The 22,863-nt window shown below is 45.4% G+C and overlaps 3 protein-coding genes across 4 annotated transcripts in view; 2 read left to right on the forward strand and 1 right to left on the reverse strand.

The window, feature by feature from the left end:
• LOC119295010 (vacuolar protein sorting-associated protein 51 homolog) overlaps window positions 1-13,320 on the forward strand; it is an 18,320-nt gene extending 5,000 nt beyond the window's left edge. The window contains exons 8-20 of the mRNA XM_037573327.1: window positions 1,038-1,112; window positions 1,335-1,435; window positions 7,899-7,966; window positions 8,646-8,719; window positions 9,519-9,585; window positions 9,760-9,872; window positions 10,041-10,307; window positions 10,403-10,519; window positions 11,201-11,272; window positions 11,374-11,424; window positions 11,641-11,868; window positions 12,580-12,756; window positions 13,006-13,320. Of these exons, the coding sequence (XP_037429224.1) occupies window positions 1,038-1,112; window positions 1,335-1,435; window positions 7,899-7,966; window positions 8,646-8,719; window positions 9,519-9,585; window positions 9,760-9,872; window positions 10,041-10,307; window positions 10,403-10,519; window positions 11,201-11,272; window positions 11,374-11,424; window positions 11,641-11,868; window positions 12,580-12,756; window positions 13,006-13,122 (1,527 nt within the window). The 3' untranslated portion in view covers window positions 13,123-13,320. The remainder of the gene's footprint in view (window positions 1-1,037; window positions 1,113-1,334; window positions 1,436-7,898; window positions 7,967-8,645; window positions 8,720-9,518; window positions 9,586-9,759; window positions 9,873-10,040; window positions 10,308-10,402; window positions 10,520-11,200; window positions 11,273-11,373; window positions 11,425-11,640; window positions 11,869-12,579; window positions 12,757-13,005) is intronic.
• A 923-nt stretch (window positions 13,321-14,243) lies between these two features.
• On the reverse strand, window positions 14,244-17,526 carry LOC119295011. Its single transcript, XM_037573328.1, has 9 exons — window positions 17,329-17,526; window positions 17,042-17,221; window positions 16,836-16,933; window positions 16,159-16,249; window positions 15,866-16,069; window positions 15,516-15,772; window positions 15,092-15,182; window positions 14,809-15,019; window positions 14,244-14,722 (listed from the first exon to the last, which is right to left on the reverse strand). Exons 1-9 carry the CDS (start codon window positions 17,437-17,439, stop codon window positions 14,511-14,513), a joined length of 1,455 nt encoding a protein of 484 aa, XP_037429225.1. The 5' UTR covers window positions 17,440-17,526; the 3' UTR covers window positions 14,244-14,510.
• A 74-nt stretch (window positions 17,527-17,600) lies between these two features.
• LOC119295012 (telomerase Cajal body protein 1-like) lies at window positions 17,601-21,100 on the forward strand. Of its 2 annotated transcripts, XM_037573330.1 has the most exons (13): window positions 17,601-18,024; window positions 18,106-18,167; window positions 18,247-18,327; window positions 18,420-18,493; window positions 18,579-18,661; window positions 18,814-18,917; window positions 19,542-19,681; window positions 19,752-19,799; window positions 19,903-19,955; window positions 20,143-20,227; window positions 20,311-20,377; window positions 20,478-20,588; window positions 20,689-21,100. In XM_037573330.1, the coding sequence occupies exons 1-13, from the start codon at window positions 17,717-17,719 to the stop codon at window positions 20,739-20,741; spliced, it is 1,269 nt and encodes a 422-aa protein (XP_037429227.1). In that variant the 5' UTR covers window positions 17,601-17,716; the 3' UTR covers window positions 20,742-21,100. The 2 variants fall into 2 exon arrangements, with proteins under 2 accessions (XP_037429227.1, XP_037429226.1); XM_037573329.1 differs by having other exon boundaries at window positions 17,601-18,167.
• Window positions 21,101-22,863: the final 1,763 nt, after the last annotated feature.

Below are 22,863 nucleotides of genomic sequence, written 5' to 3' on the forward strand. Positions count from 1 at the left end.
GTCCGCCTGCCAGCGCGTGACTCTCTGGATTGAGCAGCTCACCTGCCTTCCCATGTATGCACCACAGCCTTTCCGCGTGTGTGCCACCTCCTGTTAATATCGTTCCAGCCCACTGCGTTGACGAGCTTAATACAGAGAATGGCTTCATGGATTTGACATCGGTTCAACCCGAGCCGAACCCGACCCATTGCCATCCTTTCCAAGCAGCTCTCGGTTTGGTCTTCTTATTAACAAAAACTTAATAGCTTTGCTCTTCTTTCCAACTCTCTTCACCTGTCCACACTCCTGACTTGAAGGATGAGTACTGGATGGTGAGAGAAACATCTGTAAATTGCATAAAATACAAAACACATGTATCATAGCCAGTGGTCACTACTCTTTTCGCACTTGACACACAATTTGTTCCTAACAGTGTGTGCTCTCTTAATTATCACTATTTGACCCTCAGACATGAACTGGCTAGTGGTCATAATGTCTAGTGCTTTTACAGTTTGCACACATAAGAACCCTATCAGATAGCCTTGTGGAATTTCCAAACTTAATGATTGTTGAATCGGAAGCTTCCCTCTTGTATCTCTACTAGGCAGCGGGTGTGATTTATTCGGAGCACAGGTAAATGCAATCTGTTAGTCAAAGTCCAATTTAGTATGATTACTGAGCCATTCCATAAAACATTTCTCTGATGCAAATAATGTTGGCTTGTCATGTTAAACAACTATCATTTTCTCTATCCATCACTTTCAATCACTCAAACGAGGCATTGCAAATACATTGAATCACTGTTTATAGAACGTGCTGGAACTATGTGTATGATATGGGCATGTGGCTTGACAGTGAATTACTGAAAATAATATGGTACAGCCTCATGATCTTTTTATGCAAATAATAATTGGGACTAGTTGTGTTATTATGATGTGCATATTGAAGTCAGAGTTTGTGCTCATATTGTGCTGATAAATAGTTGTCACACTATTTGCATATGTTGCCATTTGCTCTGTAAATCTTGTCATACTATTTTATGTTGTATCTATGAACAGGTCGACAACCTTAAGTCAAACCTACTTGAGAAGCTCGAAGATTGCCTTTTAAATTTGCAGACCGAGCCCACACAGGTATATATCAGAAATATTAGAACAAATAAACAACTTGCATTTTATTTTGGGTGGAAATTCTGCAATCCACCTAGCTTGTGTTGCCTATATTGTGATTTTGACATGCATTAAATCATCTAGTATAGTTAACACCCTACAGATCTTGTCTATTTGTAGCACTTTACTTCCCTTTTTGCCAACTCATATATATATCATAATGCTATTTTGTATGTTCTGTCGCAGGCTTCAGTTGGTGATATTTCAAAGACATTCCGGGCTTATCTCATAATATTTCCTGATTCAGAAAGTCGTCTCATTGAACTTGCACATGCTTTGTTCACAAAGTAAGCATCACATACTTTATGCAATTTTACAAGTGGACCATTAGCTATTTTTGAATCATGAATGACTATGTCGTCGTCCTGTCCATTGTACTTGCCATTATGGAACCAAGAATACTGACCAAGGCAATTACCATTGTAAAAAATGAAGTCGTACACTAAATCCTGTTTGCTAAAACAGGAAGTAATTTGCCTTTGAACAGTGGAACCTGAAGTAGTGTGTCATAACATATTATATCTCCAGTTCTCAATGCACTTTTAGCGTGTATTTTTTTGTGTGCTGATTGATGTGCAAAGCCTCTCTTTCTCTGAATGTTGCGGTGAATTTGTGTTCATTTTTCTTGGAAGATCTCTTCCTTTGCTACCAAATCCAACAATTGGCTTGAACATTCTACTTGAGTCACTTAACTTTATTTTTTGCTTAAGTATTCTCTAAGCTTACGCATTCAGAAAAAAAACTGATATCTCAAAGTACTATGGCACATCGCCAAACTAAAATCATGCAACTGACAGAACTTTGAAGGTATAGCTGAGATGGTCAAATTCCTCTATTTTCTTAAATCTTTTCTTTCTTCAATCTTCATTGATGTTCATTCTTGACATGATCGAAACAGCTTAAGCGGGCTATGAAAATTGTTCTTCCTTCTAGTGATCGAGAGTTATACTATTGCTTTGCTTTGCACTGCTGGCATAATATTTTTTGAAAACTTTAAGGGAAGTCCTGGCAGTCCCAAATTTGTGCCCACTAGAACTTTTACCCAGACGGTTGGATTGTACATCCTCTCCCCCAACCAAGTGAGCCAGGCTCACTTCCTCTGCTGTCATGATATTGAGGTCGGAGGTGCCAGAATGGCGAAAGGGCCATATCTGGGGCTCTGGTGTAAAGTCCATGGACAACCTGGTGCATGTTCTTTACTTTTTTTCGAGAAAACGCAAAGGACCTTTGCATTTCATTTCATGGAAAAGGTAGAACAATCCTCCTAGGAGGTGAGCAGTACATAGAAAAGCACAAAATCAGTGGACATCCCAGGTTGTGGGCAGAACAACCCGAAATCCCTGGGCTCCTGCTTTAGCCCAACACGGGCCTCGTCCTTGATCCTATCCACTAGTGATTCAATGGATGGCGTGGCGTTGTCGAAGACACACGCGTTCCTGTGCTTCCATAGCATCCAGGGCACAAGAAGCGCGATGGATTTGAGGGCCTTCCGATGCGCCGGCGGCGCGAGCTCTTTCGCGCTCAGCCACCACTCCGTGACCGTGTGCTCCTGATCAGGGATTTGGACCGGAATATGCAACCAATCAAGGACAATGTGCCAGGTCTGCGTGCAAAGGGGCAGGTCAGCAGCAGGTGCTGGATAGTTTCCAAGGCCTGGTCGCAAAGGAGGCATCGAGGGTGATGCTGCAAGCCACGTCGCGCAAGCCTTTCAGCAGTCCAGCAGCGATCCTGGGAGGCGCCCAACTCTTCCATACCAGCTTCCAAGAATGGCACCGTGTGGATCCCTGAAAACTGGCCGCATGACATGAGCGCGCCGAGTAGATGCCATTGGTCCGTCCACCTCCAGAGCAGGCGATCCGGCTCGTTCGTCAGGATGGTGTGTCACACAGCCTGCCATAGCAGTAGGTATTGTCCGATCTCGTGCAGACCCAGGACCCCTTGTATATCATGTGCCCAAGAGTTACCCGCCAGCCCTTCTGCCACCGTCCTGGCCTTGCGTCGACGTTTGGGAATGCATTGGTAGAGTAGGGGAGCTATCTCACCGACAGACTGCCCGCCAATCCAGCGATCTTCCCAAAAAAGCGCCGTCGAGCCATTTCCAATGATCATGGTAGTGGAGGCGAAGAAGAGAGCGCGCTCCTCGTGTGAGAACTGCAGATCGAGACCTTGCCAAGCACGGTCCGGATCGACGCGGGCGAACCACAGCCATCGCAAGCGTAGCGCGAGGCCAGCGCGCTCCAGGTCTCGGACTCCCAGCCCACCATACGCGATAGGTCGGCACACACGGCTCCAGTTGACATGGCAATGGCCACCGTTGGCCACGGCCCGCCCAGCCCACAAGAAGCCTCGCTGGATCTTCGCCAATTGTTTGAGCATCTTCTTCGGGGGAGCGAACGCGTGCAACTGCTGCACTAGTATTGCATTGAGGACCTATTTGACAAGGGCAAGATGCCCGGCTTTGTTCATGAGCCACGCCTTCCAGGTAGGAAGCCGGGCAGCCACCGTATCAACGAGGGGCTGCAACTGGGCGGCGGAAGGCCGTCGCGTCGACAACGGGATGCCCAGGTAAGTGATGGGAAGCTGCACCACCGGGCAACCCAATTGGGCGATCACCTCGTGTCCCTGCATGTCACCGTGCAGGACGGTGGCAGAGCTCTTCGCATAGTTAACCAGCAGCCCGCTCGCTTTGCCGAACAGGGTCAAGATACCCTTGATGGCAGCAACGTCCTCCGGCGTGGCATGACAGAATAGCATCACATCGTCAGCATAGAGGGAGATCGCCGTGATCGGGCGTCGAGGATGCAACTGCTGCAGTATGCCGGCATCGAGCGCGCGGCGCATCAGCCGCCCAAGCGTGTCCACAGCGAGAACGAACAGCTGGGGGGACATGGAGTTGCCCTGTCGCAGGCCACAGCGGTGCCAGATCGGGGGGCCCGGCTCGCCGTTCATCATGACACGGGTGCTGGACGTCGATAGCAGGATCGCAAGCCATTCCCGAAATCTGTCCCCGAACCCATATTGGCGCAAAACCTCAAAGAGGAATGGCCAAGATATGGAGTCAAAGGCGCGCGTGAGGTCTAGCTTGAGCATGATCCGCGGAGCTCTGAGTTGGTGCAACATTTTGAGAGATTGCCTCACGAGGATGAAGTTATCGTGGAGGCTCCGGCCGGTGATTAACGCGTTCTGGTTGCGACTGACCAAGCTATCCAATCTGGGGGCAAGCCGCAGAGACAGGACCTTGGTGAATATCTTGGCCACGATATGAATCAAGCAGATCGGGCGGTAGTCGCGGAGCTGCTCGGCGTCGGCGCGCTTGGGCAGTAGGGTCATGAGGGCTTGGTTGAGCTTGCCAAAGCCACGGCCCCGCATCTCGAACAGCTGCTGGAAGACATCCATAAGGTCCCGTCGAACGATGGTCCAGCAAGCTCGCAGAAACTCCACGGTGAAGCCGTCAGGCCCAGGTGCCTTGCAAGCGGGGAGGCGCTTGATCGCGTCCCATACCTCCTCCACGCTGAAGGGAGCGTCCAGGCTCGCCAGATCGCAAGGCTCAATGAGCCCCTCCAGGTTGAGCGTAAGGTCGCGGTCGACGACCGTGCCCAGGATCTCGTCAAAGTGCTCAAAAGCAGCCTGCGCCATCGCGTCCTGGTCGGTGAGCGTGTGCCCATCCACGGCCAGGCTGAAGATCCGATTCTTCTGACGACGAAAGGAGCATTGCCGGTGGAAGAATCCCGTGCCAGCGTCGCCGTCCTTGAGCGTGGCGATGCGGGCGCGCTGCCTGGCGATGGTGCGCTCCAACGAAGCGAGGCCAAGGTACGAGACCTTGAGGCGCTTTCGCAGCCAATCCTCCTCCGGAGTGAGAGCTCGATCCTCCTGGGCCTTGCCAAAGCGCGATATGAGCTCCCGAGAGATGGCCAACTTGTCGCGGATACTGCCTGTCGTCTTGGCACTCCAGCTGGTAAGCCTGCGCGCCGTGGCCTGGAAGCGCAACATCAATCGATGGAAGGGGTTAGGGTCATGGACCGAGCCCCAGGCCGCAGCCACCGTGTCATGGAACCCATCAAGCCTCAACCAGAAGTCCTCAAAATGAAATCGCCTATGCGCCGTGGGCATGGGGGAGCAGTCCAGCAGCAGGGGGGAGTGGTCCGAGATGACCGACGCAAGGCAGCGAAGGTGACATTCGCCGTGTGCATCCTCCCAGTCCGAGGTGCAGAGCACACGATCCAGGTGCACAAGAGTGGGAGGGGACTGCTCGTTCGACCACATGAAGCGACGCCCGTTGAGGTAGACGTCCTTAAGCGCAAGGTCATTGACGAGGCGGCGGAATCTGCCCATCATACGACGATTTAAGTTGCCGTTGTTCTTGTCCTCGTCGCGCATGATGAGGTTGAAGTCTCCGCAAAGCATCCATGGCCCGGGACAGGCCGCACGAATCTCCCGCAGGTCAAGCAAGAACGCAATTTTGTCCACGTCGTCCTGAGGTCCATACACTACAGAGAGCCACCAAGGGATGCCCGAGGCCGTGGTCACTCTGGCCGAGAGGGCATTCGCGGTGAACAACGGGTCCGTGATAGTCACGGCCCTGCTCTTCCAAGCCAGTAAGATGCCGCCCGCGTGCCAAGAGCCGGGAGGTATGTATAGTCATCGAACTCTGAACCGAGGGTGTCAAGAACAGTAGACGAACAAAGCAACTCCATCTTAGTTTCCTGCAAGCATACAATGGAGGCAGCAGTGGTGTCCAACAGCGAGCGAATGGCGGTGCGCCGGCTCCGTGAATTCAGGCCGCGCACATTCCATACAGCAATCTTAAGGCCGTGATCCATGGACAGTGGATCGACGGGGAGCGGGCAGGTGCCGCCTAGGTTGTGCAGGCGACCTCGACATGTGCTGGCGCGATCGGCGGGCAGGATAGACATGCTGGGATCTCGCGATCGACCAACGCGGCCATGGCCTTGAGCACCTCGAGTGGGATGGGCATCGCAAACATGCCGTCGTAGGCCTTCATCTCGGCGGGGGTGATCTTCTGATTCGTCCCAATGATCCCCAGGGTGCGCAGGATTTGGACCTGCGCACGTCTCTCGGCTGTGGGTGGCGCCGCCGCCTGGTGGGCAGCGGCCGCGACGGGGGGAGAAGTTCAGGGGCCTGCGCGGCCTCCTCCCAGGCGTCGGCAGGGCCGCAGCGATGTGCTTGGTGGCGGCGGCCAGAAATTCCCACAACGTTAGGGAACTTGGCGCAGCGGGACGAGCGCGGGATCGGCGCATGGTGATCGGCGGGGATGCGAAGCGCTCGGCAGCAGGCAGATTCGTCCCCTGTTGGGCTTGCGCAGGCGTGCGGGCCTCCATGTTGGGTCCCGTTGCGGTGATCGGGGTTTGTGGCCTCTGCAGAATAGTCACCTGGGGCGAGAGCCCAGGGTCCTCGATGGGCTAGGCCTGGGGCGGTAGAGAGGCCCTGGCCTGGGGGACCGGGCACGAGGTGGGGCGCTCCTCTCCTCCAACCACGGCGCACGCATGGGGCCCGGAGGACCGGTCAGCGGGGACAAGGCCGTCGTCAGGTGGGAGGGCAGGCGAGACGCTGCTTTGCCCCGACAAGCAGGCCGGCACAGGTTGTGAGGCTGGTCCCACGTGCATATCGGGCAGGTCCCGACAATTCCTCGGATCAGGAGCATCAGAAGCAGGGCCCATGCTATCCGCCTCGGGGGCATCCGATGGTGCAGAGATTCAAATCTCGGGATCCTTCCGGAGTGTTCTCCACGAATGGGGGCGTGCCACTTGGCCTGTGGCCTGGCTCCGCGCTGGGGATTGGAGCAGCCGAGGGGCCAGGCGGGGGGCCACCGACAGGCGTCCTTCGCGCATCTCCGTCATCTCCTGCAGCAACAGAGGCCCTGCCCGTCTGGGCTACCGCCAAAGCTTGCTTTGGCTTTCTTTTGCGCCTCCCTTTTCTAGGGTGGCCACGCATGTTGGTGGGGCCATGCTGATCGTGCTGCTGCTCCAGCTGACCACGCAGCCTAGGCCAGGACTCCATGGTGCAGCCGCGGAGGGCGGCGCGGGCCATGCGGACGCGACGGACAGGCCATCGGTGCGCGCAGCGCGGTTCCCGGCCCGCCACCCCAGGGAGTCGACGACCATGCCATCAGCCCGGCCGGCCGGCGGCGCCTCCATGCGTCGACGTTTGCGGCCGCGGCGACGCGCACGGCCTGGCCCCTGCCACGAGCTGGGTCATCGCCATCACCGGCGCCACCGTCGGCCGGTCCGTCGCCAGCACCAGCATGTGGAGCTGGGGCGCCGTTCCTCTCCGCACGGTCTTTACTACCAATTACTCCCTCGGTTCCTAAATATAAGTCTTTCTAGAGATTTCAATACGGACTAGATACAGAGCAAACTGAGTGAATCTACACTCAAAATATGTCTATATACATCCGTATGTAGCTTTTATTGAAATCTCTACAAAGACTTATATTTAGGAACGGAGGAAGTACAACACAGAAGGAAATGCGAAGTGGAATATTTTCCTATCTCTTGGGCATCATGTTACCTGTACATATGCTTGATTTGTAGTGTGCCAATACATATTTTATGTGGTGGAACTTGGACACAAAAATTGCTTCAATCTGAGGTGGCCTCAGACGAACTGAAACCAGTCTTTCTATTAAGCTCCCCTTTTGGCTTTTGCTTCTTGTTTATCTTAAATTTATACTATTAGAAATTCAACCCATATACTTTTGTCTTATTTCTATTTGTGCTATTTTGCGTGAAGCCGTTATGAAACAGTCAGAGAGGCTCTGAAGGAAAGAATTCCATCAACAGATCTGCTGGCAATGCTACGTAAGAGCTTTATCTATGATACAATGCTATCGTAAATGTGTTTCCATTATATCAAGAATAATAGTGTAAAGCTCTACATGTTCCTTTTTCTTTTCTTGCCAAGACATGAATAAGTCGTGTTCCATTTAGATCTTTTAGTCATTAGTCGATACAAACTTACAAAGGACATTTTGCACAAATACCATGGTGATTTGCCTTATGAATGATGATCGAAAGTAAGTTTTGTCCAATCATTCCATAATATTTTACTTTGTTTCCTTGTTATGCTGAGTATAATGTAAGAATTGTTATGCTGTACTATAATGGAAGGATTGTTGTGCTGTACTATGTATAATGGAAGAATGACTGCAAAGCAGTGGTCTTCAAATTCAGGATGAACTTTGGTTGAGTTCTGAAGAAACTAACTATTAAAATTTGAATTGGTATCAACTCAGTTCAGTAGTGGATATTTAACTCCTACCTTGAGAAAATTCTTATGTTTCATCTATTATCAGAGCCCTTAATGTCAATATTTTTGTTGTTCTTGAGAGTGCTGGTGGTGCCTTTACCATTAATAGCCATGCATGTTAAGTTATTTTAACCTTCAGTGTCCATGTATCTTAATACGATATTACTGTGGGTTTTGAAAGACCATTGTATTTCTTTTTGACTTAATCCTTCTATGATACGATGATCGCAGGAGGTTTATGGGAGGATGCAACTGCCATCGATGAAGTTATATCAGAGGCTGCACTGCCAGCTTTTTCATTGGAGGTTTAGTCTTCACCCTGTAACAGTCGCATTCACGTTTCAAATCATGATATGCTCCACCTTTTAAGACACAAATGATATATTTTTCTTCGTGTTTTATAAATCCGATACTAACAGATTTCATATTGTGTCACCCAGTTGATTTGTTTTGCCTAGAATCAAGTAGAAACTACATGCTAAATATGCATAATTTTCTCCATGCGTTAGCGTTATGTGATCCTTTCTGGTCGTTTCTTACTTCAGAATATTGGTTGAAACAATACTGCCTTTTCCACTTACCACAAAGCGATTAGTGTTGGAACGAGGGACACTGTTGGTGGAGGCAAATCATATTAGCTGCTAATTCCGTCCCATTTTTGAAGGCAAGACGGCCAGGGAGTGCACCTTAAAATTGATAGCCCTAATTATCCAAATTTAATTATGATAGACTGGAAACAGAAGCTTGCCCAGTATACGCTGGTTTCCTTTCTCAGTTGTATTGTGGTCGGTTAGTGCTGAGTACTATACGAGCACTGGTTGCTAAGGTGACCTATGAGATATCTTATCTTGACAACTCATGTGAATTCACAAAAGAACAAATTTCTTTTTGTAAGATAAGCTAAATTTCTCAAGTTTTTTTTAATTAAGATTAAGATCTGCTAATTTCCTTTCGTCCCTTGTATGTTCTTATTCAGGGATATAATGAATGTTATTCAATCCCCTTCTGTAGTTGCTTATTTGGGACATCCATGTCTAAAGAGCTGTGTATTATTCTCGATGCTGATTTAATATGTAATAAGCAATTATTTCTTTGCTGTGTCAGACTACTCGAGACATTATTAAGCAACACATAGCAACTGCCTTTCTTCATCTTCAAACTGAAATATCAGGTTACTCCCCTCCCACTCAGTTTGCTTTCATTTGCAGTTTTTGTACATAACTGATTGTACCTCTCGATTACGGATTTCATTTGACAGCAACTTATTTATTATTTATTTTGTAATAGTACAAGTATATTGGAAAACAAGAAAGTAAACTTACATCTATTGGGCATGGCTGAGCAGATGTACTGGTCACACACTCAACATCAAACGAGAAGTTAGAAGAGTCACAGCTGCAAACTGCCATGGAAAAAAGCAAAATTAAAGTATCCCAAGGGTGTATAGATCTCCTGCAGGTAAATGTCTGGAAGCACTAAAAATCATGTGATCATTCATTTCCATTGTTACTATGTTGAATAATGTAAAATAGTTCTGCCCAAGTACTAAATTGCTCATGCTTGTGTTGGAGAAACCTTATACAGTTTGTAGCATATTTGGTCTCATTTTGACTATGGTGCTTTTAGGAATTCCGTCATCTTATAGATGGGAATACAGAGTTGCTAGTGAAGCTGAAAGATTTGATTATTGATTGGGTACAAGAAGGTTTTCAAGATTTCTTTCAGAAACTTGATGGGCATTTTCATCTGCTTTCTGGGAGAAGCACGGGTTTCTCTCAAGAGTCAAGTACTGTGGATTTTGTGCAAATTGACAAGGTTCCAACAGTGTTGGTGCTCATGCTTGCGCAGCTTTGTGTTTTCATAGAACAGACAACGATTCCTAAAGTTACAGAGGTATATTTCTTCACTTGCTGACAGCCTTTCTTACATTTGAGAAACTGGACAGGTGAATATGTGCTGAATGATTCTGAACTTTGTTATTTTTCTAGGACTTGGCTGATTCTTTCTCTGGAGGGGGAGCACGTAGCTCTGAATATGGACCACCTTTTGTACCTGGGGAGATATGTCGTCTATATCGTTCATCTGGGGAGAAATTCTTACAACATGTAGGCAGAGACATTTTCCGTACCTCTCTTTCCCTTTCATTCTATTAATTTGAATTCTTAGTTGATATTTTTTCTGTATGGTGGTATGCTCCCCGTGTGCCATACAGTGAAACTGTTCATATTGAAAAGAAAGAAGGTTTATATGACTTGGTCGACTAGGGCTTTCTATTATTTTTCTGGATAATTACAGCATAGTAGCATGCACTATTATAACTGACAATCATGTGATGGGTGTACTCAAATCTATTCTGAATTTTCCGAGAATTTTTTGACCGTTTTTTTGCAGCTCTGTGAGTAATGTAACTCATGCAGAATGTTGAGCATGTCAAGTTAGGTCCAAAAATAGCATCACGAGCATTAGATGCTAAAGGAGCTTAGAATAACCATGTGTCATGAAAAACTGTCAGTCATAATATTCTTATTGGTCTAGAATGTTGAACTAATAAACATCTTCAGTAATAATGACGTACTCCGTCCGTTCCATATTAAGTGTTGCTGATTTAGTACAAGTTGTACTAAATCAGCGACACTTAATATGGAACAGAGGGAGTAGTTTACATGTGGTGGAACTGTTGCTTTTGCCGAGAGATAGTTGGGAACATTTTTTTAATTCAAGTTTTCACTTTGAAGTACATTTTCTTATCATCTGGCTGTAGCTGAATATTGTTTTTCTGGATTCAGTACATAAATATAAAGACTCAGAAGATTTCCAAACTTCTTAATAAGCGATTTTCGACACCGGTCTGGCTAAAGGTTAGCTATCCTATCCAACATGAACTATTTTTCGTTCATTGGTCATTCTGCTAATTCTATTTTTTGCTCACGTTTGTGTTCTGTATATTCAACCAAAACAGCACAAGGAACCACGGGAAGTTAACATGTTTGTTGATCTACTTCTCCTAGAGGTCTGTTCCGTTTCTTATCCTATTATATACTCCCTCCGTCCCGAATTACTTGTCTTTGTGTTAGATACATCCATGCGACTCTACTTCATCTTAAAACCGAATTCTTACATTTCACGTCACTACTGCATATTACTGCCATCTGCTTTTCAAGAACATGAGCTCATGCTGGAAGGGTTTCTCTTACTAATACAATAATAAATGTTTCTTACCCTGCAGTTCAATGGCGTAGTATCTGAAGTCAAGCAGATCTTACCTGGTTTAATCCGGCGGCATCGGCATTCTGATAGCACTGGCAGCACCACTTCCTCTAGAAGCAATCCGATGCGAGAAGACATGTTGAACCGATCAAACACAAACCGGAGTAGAAGTCAATTTCTAGAAAATCATCTAGCAAAATTATTCGAACAGAAAATGGAAATATTCACCAAACTTGAATACACACAGGTGGAGATCTGCTTCACTTTCCTCTTATATAACTTTTGATACTGCCTGTTTCCCTTTTTGTTTTACAAAATGCGTGATACCCTTAGGATGTTTTCCATCCCTTGTTGATTAGAAGTCCTTTCCCTTGCTAGTATAAACATATTGAGTTGAAACCATTGATCTTATAATCTATTCAGTATTTGGATTGGGGATCCATAATGCAACTGTCAACCAGAGTTAGGGCAGAAGTTAGTGACTGCTCCTTCTAGGCATATGAGCTTGTCACAGTAGGAGTGTCATGGTCAGTTTCTAGCCATGGACCAGAGGTTATCTTTTTGACTACCTAGAATGGTCACATGAAAAAATGAGCACATATTCCTGGACTCGTCATAAAAACAACTTTCATATCGTTACACTCTTCGAAGTACACCACGGCATAAATTGATGGACAAATTTTCACTTTAGAACACAAAAATACGTCAAGAATATTTCAAAAGAATAATAATTGTTTTTTAGAAAGCCACCGCAGTCCAAATGCAGCACAAGTCAGAGTGTGTCTTCTGAAAGAGGTCATGTGTCTTACTGATTGAATCTAGTGGGCTTGTTGCAGCAGTAATTTTATAGTTCAAATTTAGGATTAACTTGCTAGGTGATCATGTAGAATTTTCTTTTATTTACATTTACACCATATATCCATTCTGACAGTAATTTCTTGTGTGACATAAATTTCAGGAATCTGTAATTTCTACTGTCCTCAAGCTTTGCCTGAAAAGTTTGCAAGAAATTGTCCGGCTTCAGACCTTCAACAGAAGTGGATTTCAGCAGATTCAGTTGGATATGGAATTTCTGAAGAGCTCCCTCAAGGAGTTTATTGATGATGAAGCAGCCATAAGCTTTTTACTTAAAGAGGTTAGACATTACCTAACATTGAAATTTGAATCACAATCCAAAAGATTTAGTAGTTTATTGAGTTTTCCCATACTATGCCTGCTTGTATCTAGGTCTTTACATAAACACTAGGCAAGCATCTGTACACATCGCATGTCAATAAGAGCTGGTATCTTTTGTGTGAAAGGGAACCGTTGCATATTTAGTTTTCTCTTGTGAACCTGTCTCTGGAAGATGTTTGAACATTGTTTATTTCCCCCTCCTTTGCAGGTGAACAATGCTGCACACGAGAGATGTCTTGACCCGATACCTCTTGAGGCCCCAATATTAGATAAACTCATAAATGCAAAACTGGCAAAAATCAAAGAGCAAAGCGCGAATATGTAGTAGCTACCCACACATTGTATCTCTCAGCAGCATTCAGTTTTACTCCATTTAATACATAGTGTTCAAGCTATGTGCATATAGTTGTGGGCTTGTGGCATGCCACCATCTGTAATATGTAAATCAGAGGTCAAAACACTCGAACTGAATCGACAATGCCTGAAATGTATACTTCTTGACCTCTCAGTGTCCCATTCTGCCATTGTATTGTCATGAGTCTTGACTCCAGAGTTGAGGTAAATTGTGAGCAACCTAAGGCCAGAAGGCGGAAGGAGAACTGTGTTATGCTATGCATATAATTGAGTGGACATTTAGAAGCTGTTGAATGCAGAAAAAAGATGCAATACTGGGCCGCACCTCATGGAGAAATTATGAGGTACTACAGACTGTATCCCATGCCACAATATGTTGTTGACTTGATAATACACGTGCGAGCTTAATGACATACGCTTTTCTTTATTAGCAGCCTGATTACTATGATTACTGAAATCTATCCACTCCACAACCCTATCTGGATTCACACTGGAATTTTGCACGTCTTGATTGTGATTTTCGCTGTATGTTACCATTGGTTGCTTAGACTTGTACCATTTACGTTCCCAACTATAGTGATCTGAAGGATATATTTCTTTACAGAGGGAGTATATTTTGACAATTTTGGCCTACAATATGTATATGTACCCAGTAAGATGATACAACCGGAGTAATTGTTGGTTTTGAGATGCAGTAATGTGGGGAAGTATAAGCGTAAATAAGGCATCAACATTCGATGCCACCCGCAAAGAAATGTCTTTGAAAAAGAGATTTTTTTTTTTTAGAATCTTGGAAAGAGATGATTTGACTGATTTTGCTCAACTTATTTTGTTCATGGGCTCTTAATGACACATAGTTGCTTCGCTTGCAAAGTGCCCACTTCAAGAAATCATCATGCCAGGTCAATGTAAACGGGTTTTGATCAAAGAACATGCCAAATCACAATAATATGTTATCCTTTCTCAATAGTATCTCATGTGCCAAATCACAATAATATGTTCTCCTTTCTCAATAGTATCTCACGTGCGACAAAATAAATAAATAAGAAACAACTAACATTGTGTATATATATGTAATACAAAATGCGGCACTTCGGTAAACTTCTATCTCAATTGCATATATCAGTAATTCTCATTGTTCTCAGGAAAAAGTAGAGAGCAACAATCTGCCATGTGCCAAGAAATACAAATGAGACACAGCCAATTACTGATTTCACGACGCTTGAACAAACACACCACAAGACAACCAGTGTAGCTTTCATAACTAGCTAGAGGCCCTAACTCTGCCAACCCGCGCACACAAAATGTACAGGAAGAGGTGGTTAACAATAACAACAGCAAGGAGGAGGCACTCCAGGACTAAACACTTGGCATCGAGGTGCAGACAACGACGTATGCGAGGTACTGGAGGGCGTCTTGTAACTTGCTGACGGCACTCGTCTGGTCGGATTTCAAATGGCTGGATATGTCCTTGGCTTTCTCCTGCACCGACTGATGTGGGACATCGCCCTGCTTGTCTGCCAGAGCATTCTGTATCGCTGCTGTGTAAGCTTCAGCAACATCTGAGATGCCTACGGATTTCAAAAAGCAAAATTAAGTTTGCGCGTCCAACATTCAAGTGCACGAGGCAAAAAAATAGATTGTTTTCATGGTCCACCTGTAGCAAAACTTGTAGCGACCTTCTCGATATCCACAGCGATGGATTGCGCCCTCCATCTGATGATTTCTGCCTTCGAGATGAGATCTTCAGGCCAATCGATTTTCACATCACTTTCATCTTCGTCATTTGATTTGTTGGCAGCAGAGATAACTGATTTCCCAAGCACCAGAAGCTGAGAAACTGCAAGGCAGCACATCTCTGACAATCTCTGCAGGACGACAGTTTATCAGAGACATTATTACAATTTTAGGAGAAACAGCATTATATAATGTGGACCTACATGAACGCCCTCTGAGTGAATGGTCTCTAGCCTATCTGTAGTTCGTTTGATGATATCACTCGGAGAAAGTCCACCCAAGCCAGTTGCGAACCTGCAAAGGCGATTAGTGTAACCATGTAAGATGTTTAAAGAAATGAGTGCCAAAATATGAAGCTCAAATGCTTGAAGAATTCTACAGGAGTAAAACTGGAATGAGCTTATTGGCGGACAGAAAAAATGGGGTAACCCTAGTAGTTTCATATCTCTGTCAGGTCAGTCAGAATGTGCAATCATGTTCATTGTCTATTTAAGTTTCATAACCACATGCTAACATGGGTTTTTATACATGAACAATATCCCACTAATTGCATCATAACCTGACAAAACCAGACAACAATATTAACATAATAATTTTGAATTTACAGGGTGAACAAGTAATGCCTACCCCGCAGCCATTTTAGCAGCCTTGCTAACACTCGAGTCACATAACTTCTTCATTTCTGCATCACCATCAGTATCAGCTGCTTCAATCTTCTTCCCTTTGTCAGAGTCTGGCCCATCTTCCTCATCCTTGGTACTAAGAGTAAATAGCTGCTGTATTTCTTTGATCTTTCCATCATAATAAGTTTTCTGCTCAGCGACAAGTTTTGTTTTCTTCCTATTAAATAGCAGTGCATAGTGGCTTGACAGGGATTCCAGTTCCTAGTATAGAAAAGACCACAAATTAAGAAGGGTGGAGAGTCAGAGAGACTGATAATCCAGCACACAAAGAAAATGTGAAAACAGAAGCCACACCTCCAACTGATCAGGTCCTCCATAAATGTAGAAACATCTGTCGAATGATACTTCTTCAGACTGTTCCTCTTCTGTTTGCTGGTCACCTTCACCAGTACCTTCTTTTTCAATTTCCATACCAGTCTCTTCAATGATCAACTCCATTGTCTCTTTTCCAACACGCTCAAGCATTTCCATTCCTTTGGCTGTAAATGACTTCCCTGTCTGTGGTTATCAAGGTTTTAATATCAAAATATTTTCACAAATGGGTAGAACAGTAGAAGAAAAAAATAATACTAAATTCTAGGGTTCACCTCCAAAATGGTTGGTGCTATTTCAGATGCTTTGGCAGGTAGCTCTCCTTGTTGAATGGTTTCAGCAAGGCTTGAAGCAGAAGTTTCCAATCTAAGAAAGTAACCACATCAAATTAGAGTTCCTTTTTCAAGCAAAGGAGAAATAATTGCAGGTTTATTGGCACTCAAAACATCATTAAATGTCCAGCAGTAACACAAAAGATAACTTGACATATTAACACCGCAAAACGACCCATTAACAGAATTATAATTTAAAACAGTAAAGCGGCGTCTGGATGAAGTGATGCTTTTAGAATCCCATCAATGCTACATAAAACAGCTAGTTAATGGCGCATCATTCACATTGACCATAAGCTGAATGCAAGGATTAACCTACCAACAGGCAGGACATCATTATACTAATTCTGCAACCAACAAAGGGAAAAGAATAGCATCATATCACCAGCTTTCTCTTATTTTTAATTCATGAAAATTATAATCATAATCAGCATTCTGAGTGGACAGCTAATTATTCATATCATCCGAGGATTTGATCATAGACTCATAGGTGCTTCCACTGTTCCATGTACTGCAGGTTCAGCAATTCAGTATACACATGCAATATACTAAAACCAAACACTAAGCAACCCAGGGAATCAGAGCAGAAAGAGAAAATGTAGATCAAAAGGGGGCTATACTTCTGAACAATCAGTGAGCCACTCCTCCATGCACTTCCAAGCGCCTGCCACGTCCCGGTCGTGATGCTCTCCACCGAGGTATCGAAGACCTTGAGCCCCTGCAGAACCCCAACACGCAAGTCACAAACAACATTTCACCAATCCATGGACCACATTCACTGGCATTGCCAAAAACAGCGAGAGGGAGCGGCGAGGTAGGTGCTAGCCTGGCCCAGGAGCGAGTCCTCGCCGGCGTTCTCCAGCTTATCCAGCGCCGCCTTGCGGCGCTCGTCCTCCTCCTCCCCCTCCGGCTCATTACTCCCCTTGTCTTCCCCCTCTCCGGGGCCCGCCTCCTGCTCCGGCGGCTGCTGGATGTCGGCGATGGCGCTCTTGGCGACCTCCACCGCCTGCGCAGACGCACCGCATCACATCATCAGAACCCTAGCCGTCCACCAACAAACAAACGAACAAAAAAAGTGCGAACGCGCGGAAAGGGGCCGGAGGGAGCTCGCACGCTGCGGGAGATCTCGGAGAACACGGAGAGGCCCCAGCCTCCCCACCCTCCGCCGTCCTGCTCGTCTTGCTGGGTCTTCTCCGCGGCCGTCGCCGGCGATTCGTCGGACATGGCGCTTGCCGTGGGGGTTACTGCTGCTCTCGCCTCGCCGGATCTACCACTGCAATGCAACCACCGGTGGGAAGTGGTGGGTTAGAGTTTTTTTTTTTGGGTGCGTGCGTGCCGTGCACGTGGGGTTGCGGAGGGTGCCCGACGCGTCACGGCCCAATGGCTAACACCGGGCCAGGCCCACGAGGGCACGAGCCGCTCCAAAACCCTCGAGAAACCCCAGGCCCGGCCCGGGCAAGCAGTCTGGTCGCTTTGCCGGAGAGGAGAGAGAGTTCCAGCGATGGAAGAAGCGGCGGAGGAGCAAGCGGCCGCGCCGGTCGCCGGCGACTTCGAGGATGCGGCGGAGAACGGGACGGGGGAGGAGGAGGGAGGCTCTGCTGCCGCGGCAGAGGAGGACGCTGCGGCGGCGTACTCGTGGCCTGAGCTCCGCTTCGATCTCCCGCCGCGCCGCCGGTACCACTTCGCCGACCAGTTCCGCTCCCCTTGCTCCTCCTCCGCCGGTAACTTCCTCAAGGGCGTCAAGTGGTCGCCCGACGGCTCCTCCTTCCTCACCAGCTCCGACGACAACTCCCTCCGCATGTTCTACCTGTACGCGCGCGCGCCTCTCCTTCTTCCTTCCCGTACCTTCTTATGCCCTCGACTAACGCTCCTTGTTCCTTTCTCGGCCAGGCCGGAGGACGCGTACGGTGCTGCGGCGGAGGACACTGCAGAGGCCGCCGTCGGAGGCCAAGGTGCCGCCTGTTTTATAGCTTGAATGGCTGCCGTTTTTAGTCATTTCTCCTGTGTTTGAGTTTTGCATTTTAACTGCAGACTCCTATGGTGCAAGCCTCCAGGTGAACGAGGGCGAGCCCGTGTACGACTTCTGCTGGTACCCCTACATGTCCGTGTCTGGTGAGTGGATTGCTTCCTTTGCAATGTCACGGCGGGTTGCATTGCAAGCTGTGCAGCTTTGGTGAATGCAAATGTGCTGTGTTGTTTTGCAGATCCGGCCACCTGTGTATTTGCTAGCACCAGTCGCGATCATCCGATACACCTCTGGGACGCCACCACGGGAGAGGTAGGGTTGGTTGCTTAGGCTTTGTTGCGTTTGGTGTATGGATAATGAAAGGTCCATTTCTGATGATTCATTGTGGTAACTGCAGCTTCGATGCACTTACAGAGCATACGACGCCATGGACGAGATAACGGCTGCACTTTCAATATCGTTTAATTCTACAGGATCCAAGTATGTGCAATGGACTCTACCATGTGATCTGCATTTGTGTTACAAATAGAAAAATGCTGAAATTGTGACGGCCGTGCAAGTTTGCAACCACACTGAAGCACAATCTTTTTTACTGCTTATGCTTTACTCAACATGGATATGGTGGTATGTAGGCTTTTTGCTGGATATAACAAAGCAATCAGAGTGTTTGATGTTCATCGGCCTGGTAGAGATTTTGAGCAATACTCTTTGCTTAAAGGGGGTGAAGGGCCAACTGGTAAGTGAAAGTTCCACTGGTTTACTTAGTACTACTTACTATGCTTCAAGACAGCATATGATTTCAGTTGGGGTTTGAAAACAGAGAAATGCGCTAATGTTGATTTAGTCTGCATGCAACTTTGGTTGTCTGTTTAAGGATTCACCAAGAAAGAAAGAAATTACTTTCCATCACATGAATTAAATGTTAATGTCATGACTTGTTAAGTTTACCAATGATTTTTTGTGAGTAACAATGTCAGTTTATTACCACAATACTAATGAATGGAATCTTGAGATAATATCAGTTTCATTATTATTTTTGCATAATCAAACTCCAAAGTAACTTTGTGCCAGGACCTTGTTGTTCCTCTTATCTTATTTTTCTAAAGAACTTCGCATTAGAACTTTGGAAGGATTTTCACTATAAAAAATCAGGATATAAATTGCGACTAGGACTAGTAGTTTAAACATAAATACATGTTTCATGCACAGACTGAAAGATTCTGCATGAATGCTTATTGTAGATATCTTGACAGGTTTTTATCAGTTCAAGTTTTGGCTAATATTGATGAATATGCTTTATTATCATGTTCCCATGACTTAAAACAGTCGTGGATGCTTTTGACCTCCTTGTTTCCAACAGGTATAATATCTTCAATCTCGTTCTCTCCTCAAAATGGGATGCTCGCAGTTGGCTCGTATAGCCAGACAACAGCTGTTTATGCGGAGGGCAACATGGAGCCATTATATGTTCTACATGGCCAGCTTGGGGGTGTTACACAGGTTTGTAAAGCAACACTACTTGCTTAGCTTTTGCTGTATAGATAGCAAATAACAGTGATGCAAATCTCAGGTGCTTTTTTCGAAAGATGGAAATTATTTATATACTGGAGGGCGGAAGGTAACTAAAACTCCTCGTATTTTCAATAATTGATCTCAAGCTTCTTCATCACATATATCTTGGGACGATACAAACAACTGACCTGGCCATGATTTCTTGTTAGGATCCATACATATTATGTTGGGATATTCGGAACACCGTGGACATTGTTTACAAGTAAGTATTTAAACACACTCTAGTTTACTTCCAAAATTCAACATACTGCTTGGAATAAGTACAATTAGTCTGTTGGATTTGGGAAGTGGAATTGATAGGTTAATCTGTCTTTTTTTATATAGGAATCATATTCTTCTGACTTTTGTCAAACTCTTCCCTTTTTTTGTGTGTGGAATCCCTTCATTAGGTTGTACAGATCGTGTGATACTACTAATCAAAGAGTACAATTTGATATTGAGCCCTGTGGCAAGCATCTTGCCACTGGTGGGCAGGTTTGCTTCTCATGTTTTCGGTTCATTCTTGTTCTTATTCCAAACCATTGAACCTTTGAAACATGATTTTTGTGTTTCGACAGGACGGCATGGTCCATATTTACGACCTTCAAGGTGGCCAATGGGTGACAGGCTTCCAAGCAGCTGCTGGTATGTGTTTCTAAATTTTTTGTCTATAGAGAAGTTTACGTAACATATATGCAATTCTTTTATGGTACAGTCCATGTGATCTTTATCTCCTTGATGTTAGATACTGTCAACGGTTTCTCCTTCCATCCATACCTTCCTCTTGCTACAACATCATCTGGGCACAGAAGATTTGGTATGGAAGATGAATTTGAAGAGGAATCGAGTTTGGCAGGTGTGTGTCAATGTTCTAGACTTCAAGCATTTGTAATGTGTTTATTTTGCTTGAATGGCAGGTGCTACACACTTATTTATTATTTATTTTGCACATTTAGGCGATGAGAACTGCTGCTCTGTCTGGAAGTTTTCTTGCTCACAAGAATCTTGAAACAACATCAAACCCTAAGCTGTGGAGGGACAGGTGAACATTTTGGACAGCAGATGCTGGAAGTGCATGGTGTAATGAGATCGGGCTATAGCTGTGGGTGAGCAAGAACTGGATGCAGACCGCTAAAATGCACACTGTACCGATGAGTTATCAGAGAATTTGCCGGCTTATCCTGTTCCAGGCACACAACTTTGCCGGGCTGGGTAACAAGCTGGTGAACCATGATAGTACGATTGTTTCTTGGTGGGTATGAGCTGGTTTTTTTTATTATGGCATGTACCGATGGGATTTCCGTGTATAAACACCTTGTATGTTGGTCAATTATAGGCCCCCATTCAATGCAAAGTGTTATTTACCAATGTCTTGTCATTTGCAAGTTTTCGCTGGGAACTTTGTTTGCTCTAACTTCCCATATGCCCATGGCCCACCTATGATCTTGTGTATACATTATGAATTTGGTTTTCTTTCAAGTTCCATGGCCGCAATACTACTTTGCGTTTACTAGAACACCCATGACTCGAGCATAACTGCAACACATTTACTAGAACACCAACTATCATGTTCTCAGCCCCAACTCCATGAACAACTTGTAGAACAAAAATGGCATCAACATTTTGCTAAAATGGCACACCTTCAAAGATCACATTTCAGGCTTAGTCGAGTGCAATTCTAGGGACCAATATTTTCAAAATTACCAGGCAACTAAAATTTAGCAAAATCGTATTTTTATAGCTGGACAGTAAGATAGAAAGTTCCCTAACGGTAGAGTCAGGGGGTGTTTGTTTCCAGGGACTTTTTGGTGTAGGGACTAGAAAAAATCCCTAGCAAACCAAACAGGGTGGGACTTTTTTAGGACTTTTTGCTAAAAGTCCTTAGAAGCACCTCCTTGAGAGTCTTTTCCAAAAAGTCCCAGGGACTAGAAAAACAAACACCACCTCAGTCATTGAATTTTGGAGATCTTTATGTCAATCCATAGTCAATAAAACAATGCAGAAATCCAAATGTTTTATAAGCTCACTCCATATATAGATTATCTGCAAAAGGTAACCTTCATATGTAAAATTTGTTATTCAATGAGATGGCATGCAACAACACGACTTTTGACCTTTGAGATTTCAGTCCTCTTTGTTCTTGTTTAGTGGTTCTACTCTTCTTTTTCCGAAAAAATGAAGGACTTCCTCCTAGCATCCCCATCTTCGGATGCACAAGTCCATGCCTTAATTGCTGCAAAACATGAAGACATAATTAATAGGTTGAAAAAACACGAGACCAACATATGATCTCATGACAACCGACATCTAGAAATGCTGCCACAAACCTATCAGTAGAAAAACCCCACCGACGGAACTCCGAAGCCTAACAAAGGTAGCACTAAAGGACAACAACTTAAATATGTAATCGTGTTTGTACACCGATGTAAACAGCGGTTGGTGTTCCACTAGCTAGACATTTCAACTAGCCTTCACTATCTTGCTTAAATCACAACAAAAATGATCATCAATAGAGATTTGACATGAATATCAATAGAAACCAATAGCTAGACAATAAACAATTTGACATATATCTTTGCTGGATCTCTCAATTCTGATAGCAATTAAAAAAGAATGTGTTAATCTAATTGGTCAGATTAAGCCAAATCTTAAAATAAAAAAATCAATACAGTTTCGAGAAATGTCTAACAGCTCCCGGGTGCCCCTACACCCTCATGAACAGTACATTCATAAAAAAATGAAACAACAACAACAACAAAGCCTTTAGTCCCAAACAAGTTGGGGTAGGCTAGAGGTGAAACCCATAAGATCTCGCAACCAACTCATGGCTATGGCACATGGATAGCAAGCTTCCACGCACCCCTGTCCATAGCTAGCTCTTTGTCGATACTCCAATCCTTCAGGTCTCTCTTAACGGACTCCTCCCATGTCAAAATCGGTCGACCCCGCCCTCTCTTGACATTCTCCGCACGCTTTAGCCGTCCGCTATGCACTGGAGCTTCTGGAGGCCTGCGCTGAATATGCCCAAACCATCTCAAACGATGTTGGACTTGGGTTTCATCTCCATAAGAGTGGCTGAGTTTTTACGTTGGCTCGCCAAGCCTATCACAACCCTCCTTCTTTACCCGGGC

This window comes from Triticum dicoccoides, chromosome 4B, assembly GCF_002162155.2.
Source record: "Triticum dicoccoides isolate Atlit2015 ecotype Zavitan chromosome 4B, WEW_v2.0, whole genome shotgun sequence".
Taxonomy (NCBI): domain Eukaryota; kingdom Viridiplantae; phylum Streptophyta; class Magnoliopsida; order Poales; family Poaceae; genus Triticum; species Triticum dicoccoides.

Excerpts from the sequence above, each read along its gene's own strand:
- LOC119295011 (XM_037573328.1), bottom strand. The coding sequence starts at position 17,439 with ATGTCCGACGAATCGCCGGCGACGGCCGCGGAGAAGACCCAGCAAGAC. Across the intron at positions 16,070-16,158 it reads TAGCACCAACCATTTTGGAG|ACAGGGAAGTCATTTACAGC; the intron begins GTGAACCCTAGA and ends TGATAACCACAG. Across the intron at positions 15,020-15,091 it reads TTCACTCAGAGGGCGTTCAT|AGATTGTCAGAGATGTGCTG; the intron begins GTAGGTCCACAT and ends GTCGTCCTGCAG.
- LOC119295012 (XM_037573329.1), top strand. The coding sequence starts at position 17,717 with ATGGAAGAAGCGGCGGAGGAGCAAGCGGCCGCGCCGGTCGCCGGCGAC. Across the intron at positions 18,328-18,419 it reads CCCCTACATGTCCGTGTCTG|ATCCGGCCACCTGTGTATTT; the intron begins GTGAGTGGATTG and ends GTTGTTTTGCAG. Across the intron at positions 18,662-18,813 it reads TTTAATTCTACAGGATCCAA|GCTTTTTGCTGGATATAACA; the intron begins GTATGTGCAATG and ends GGTGGTATGTAG.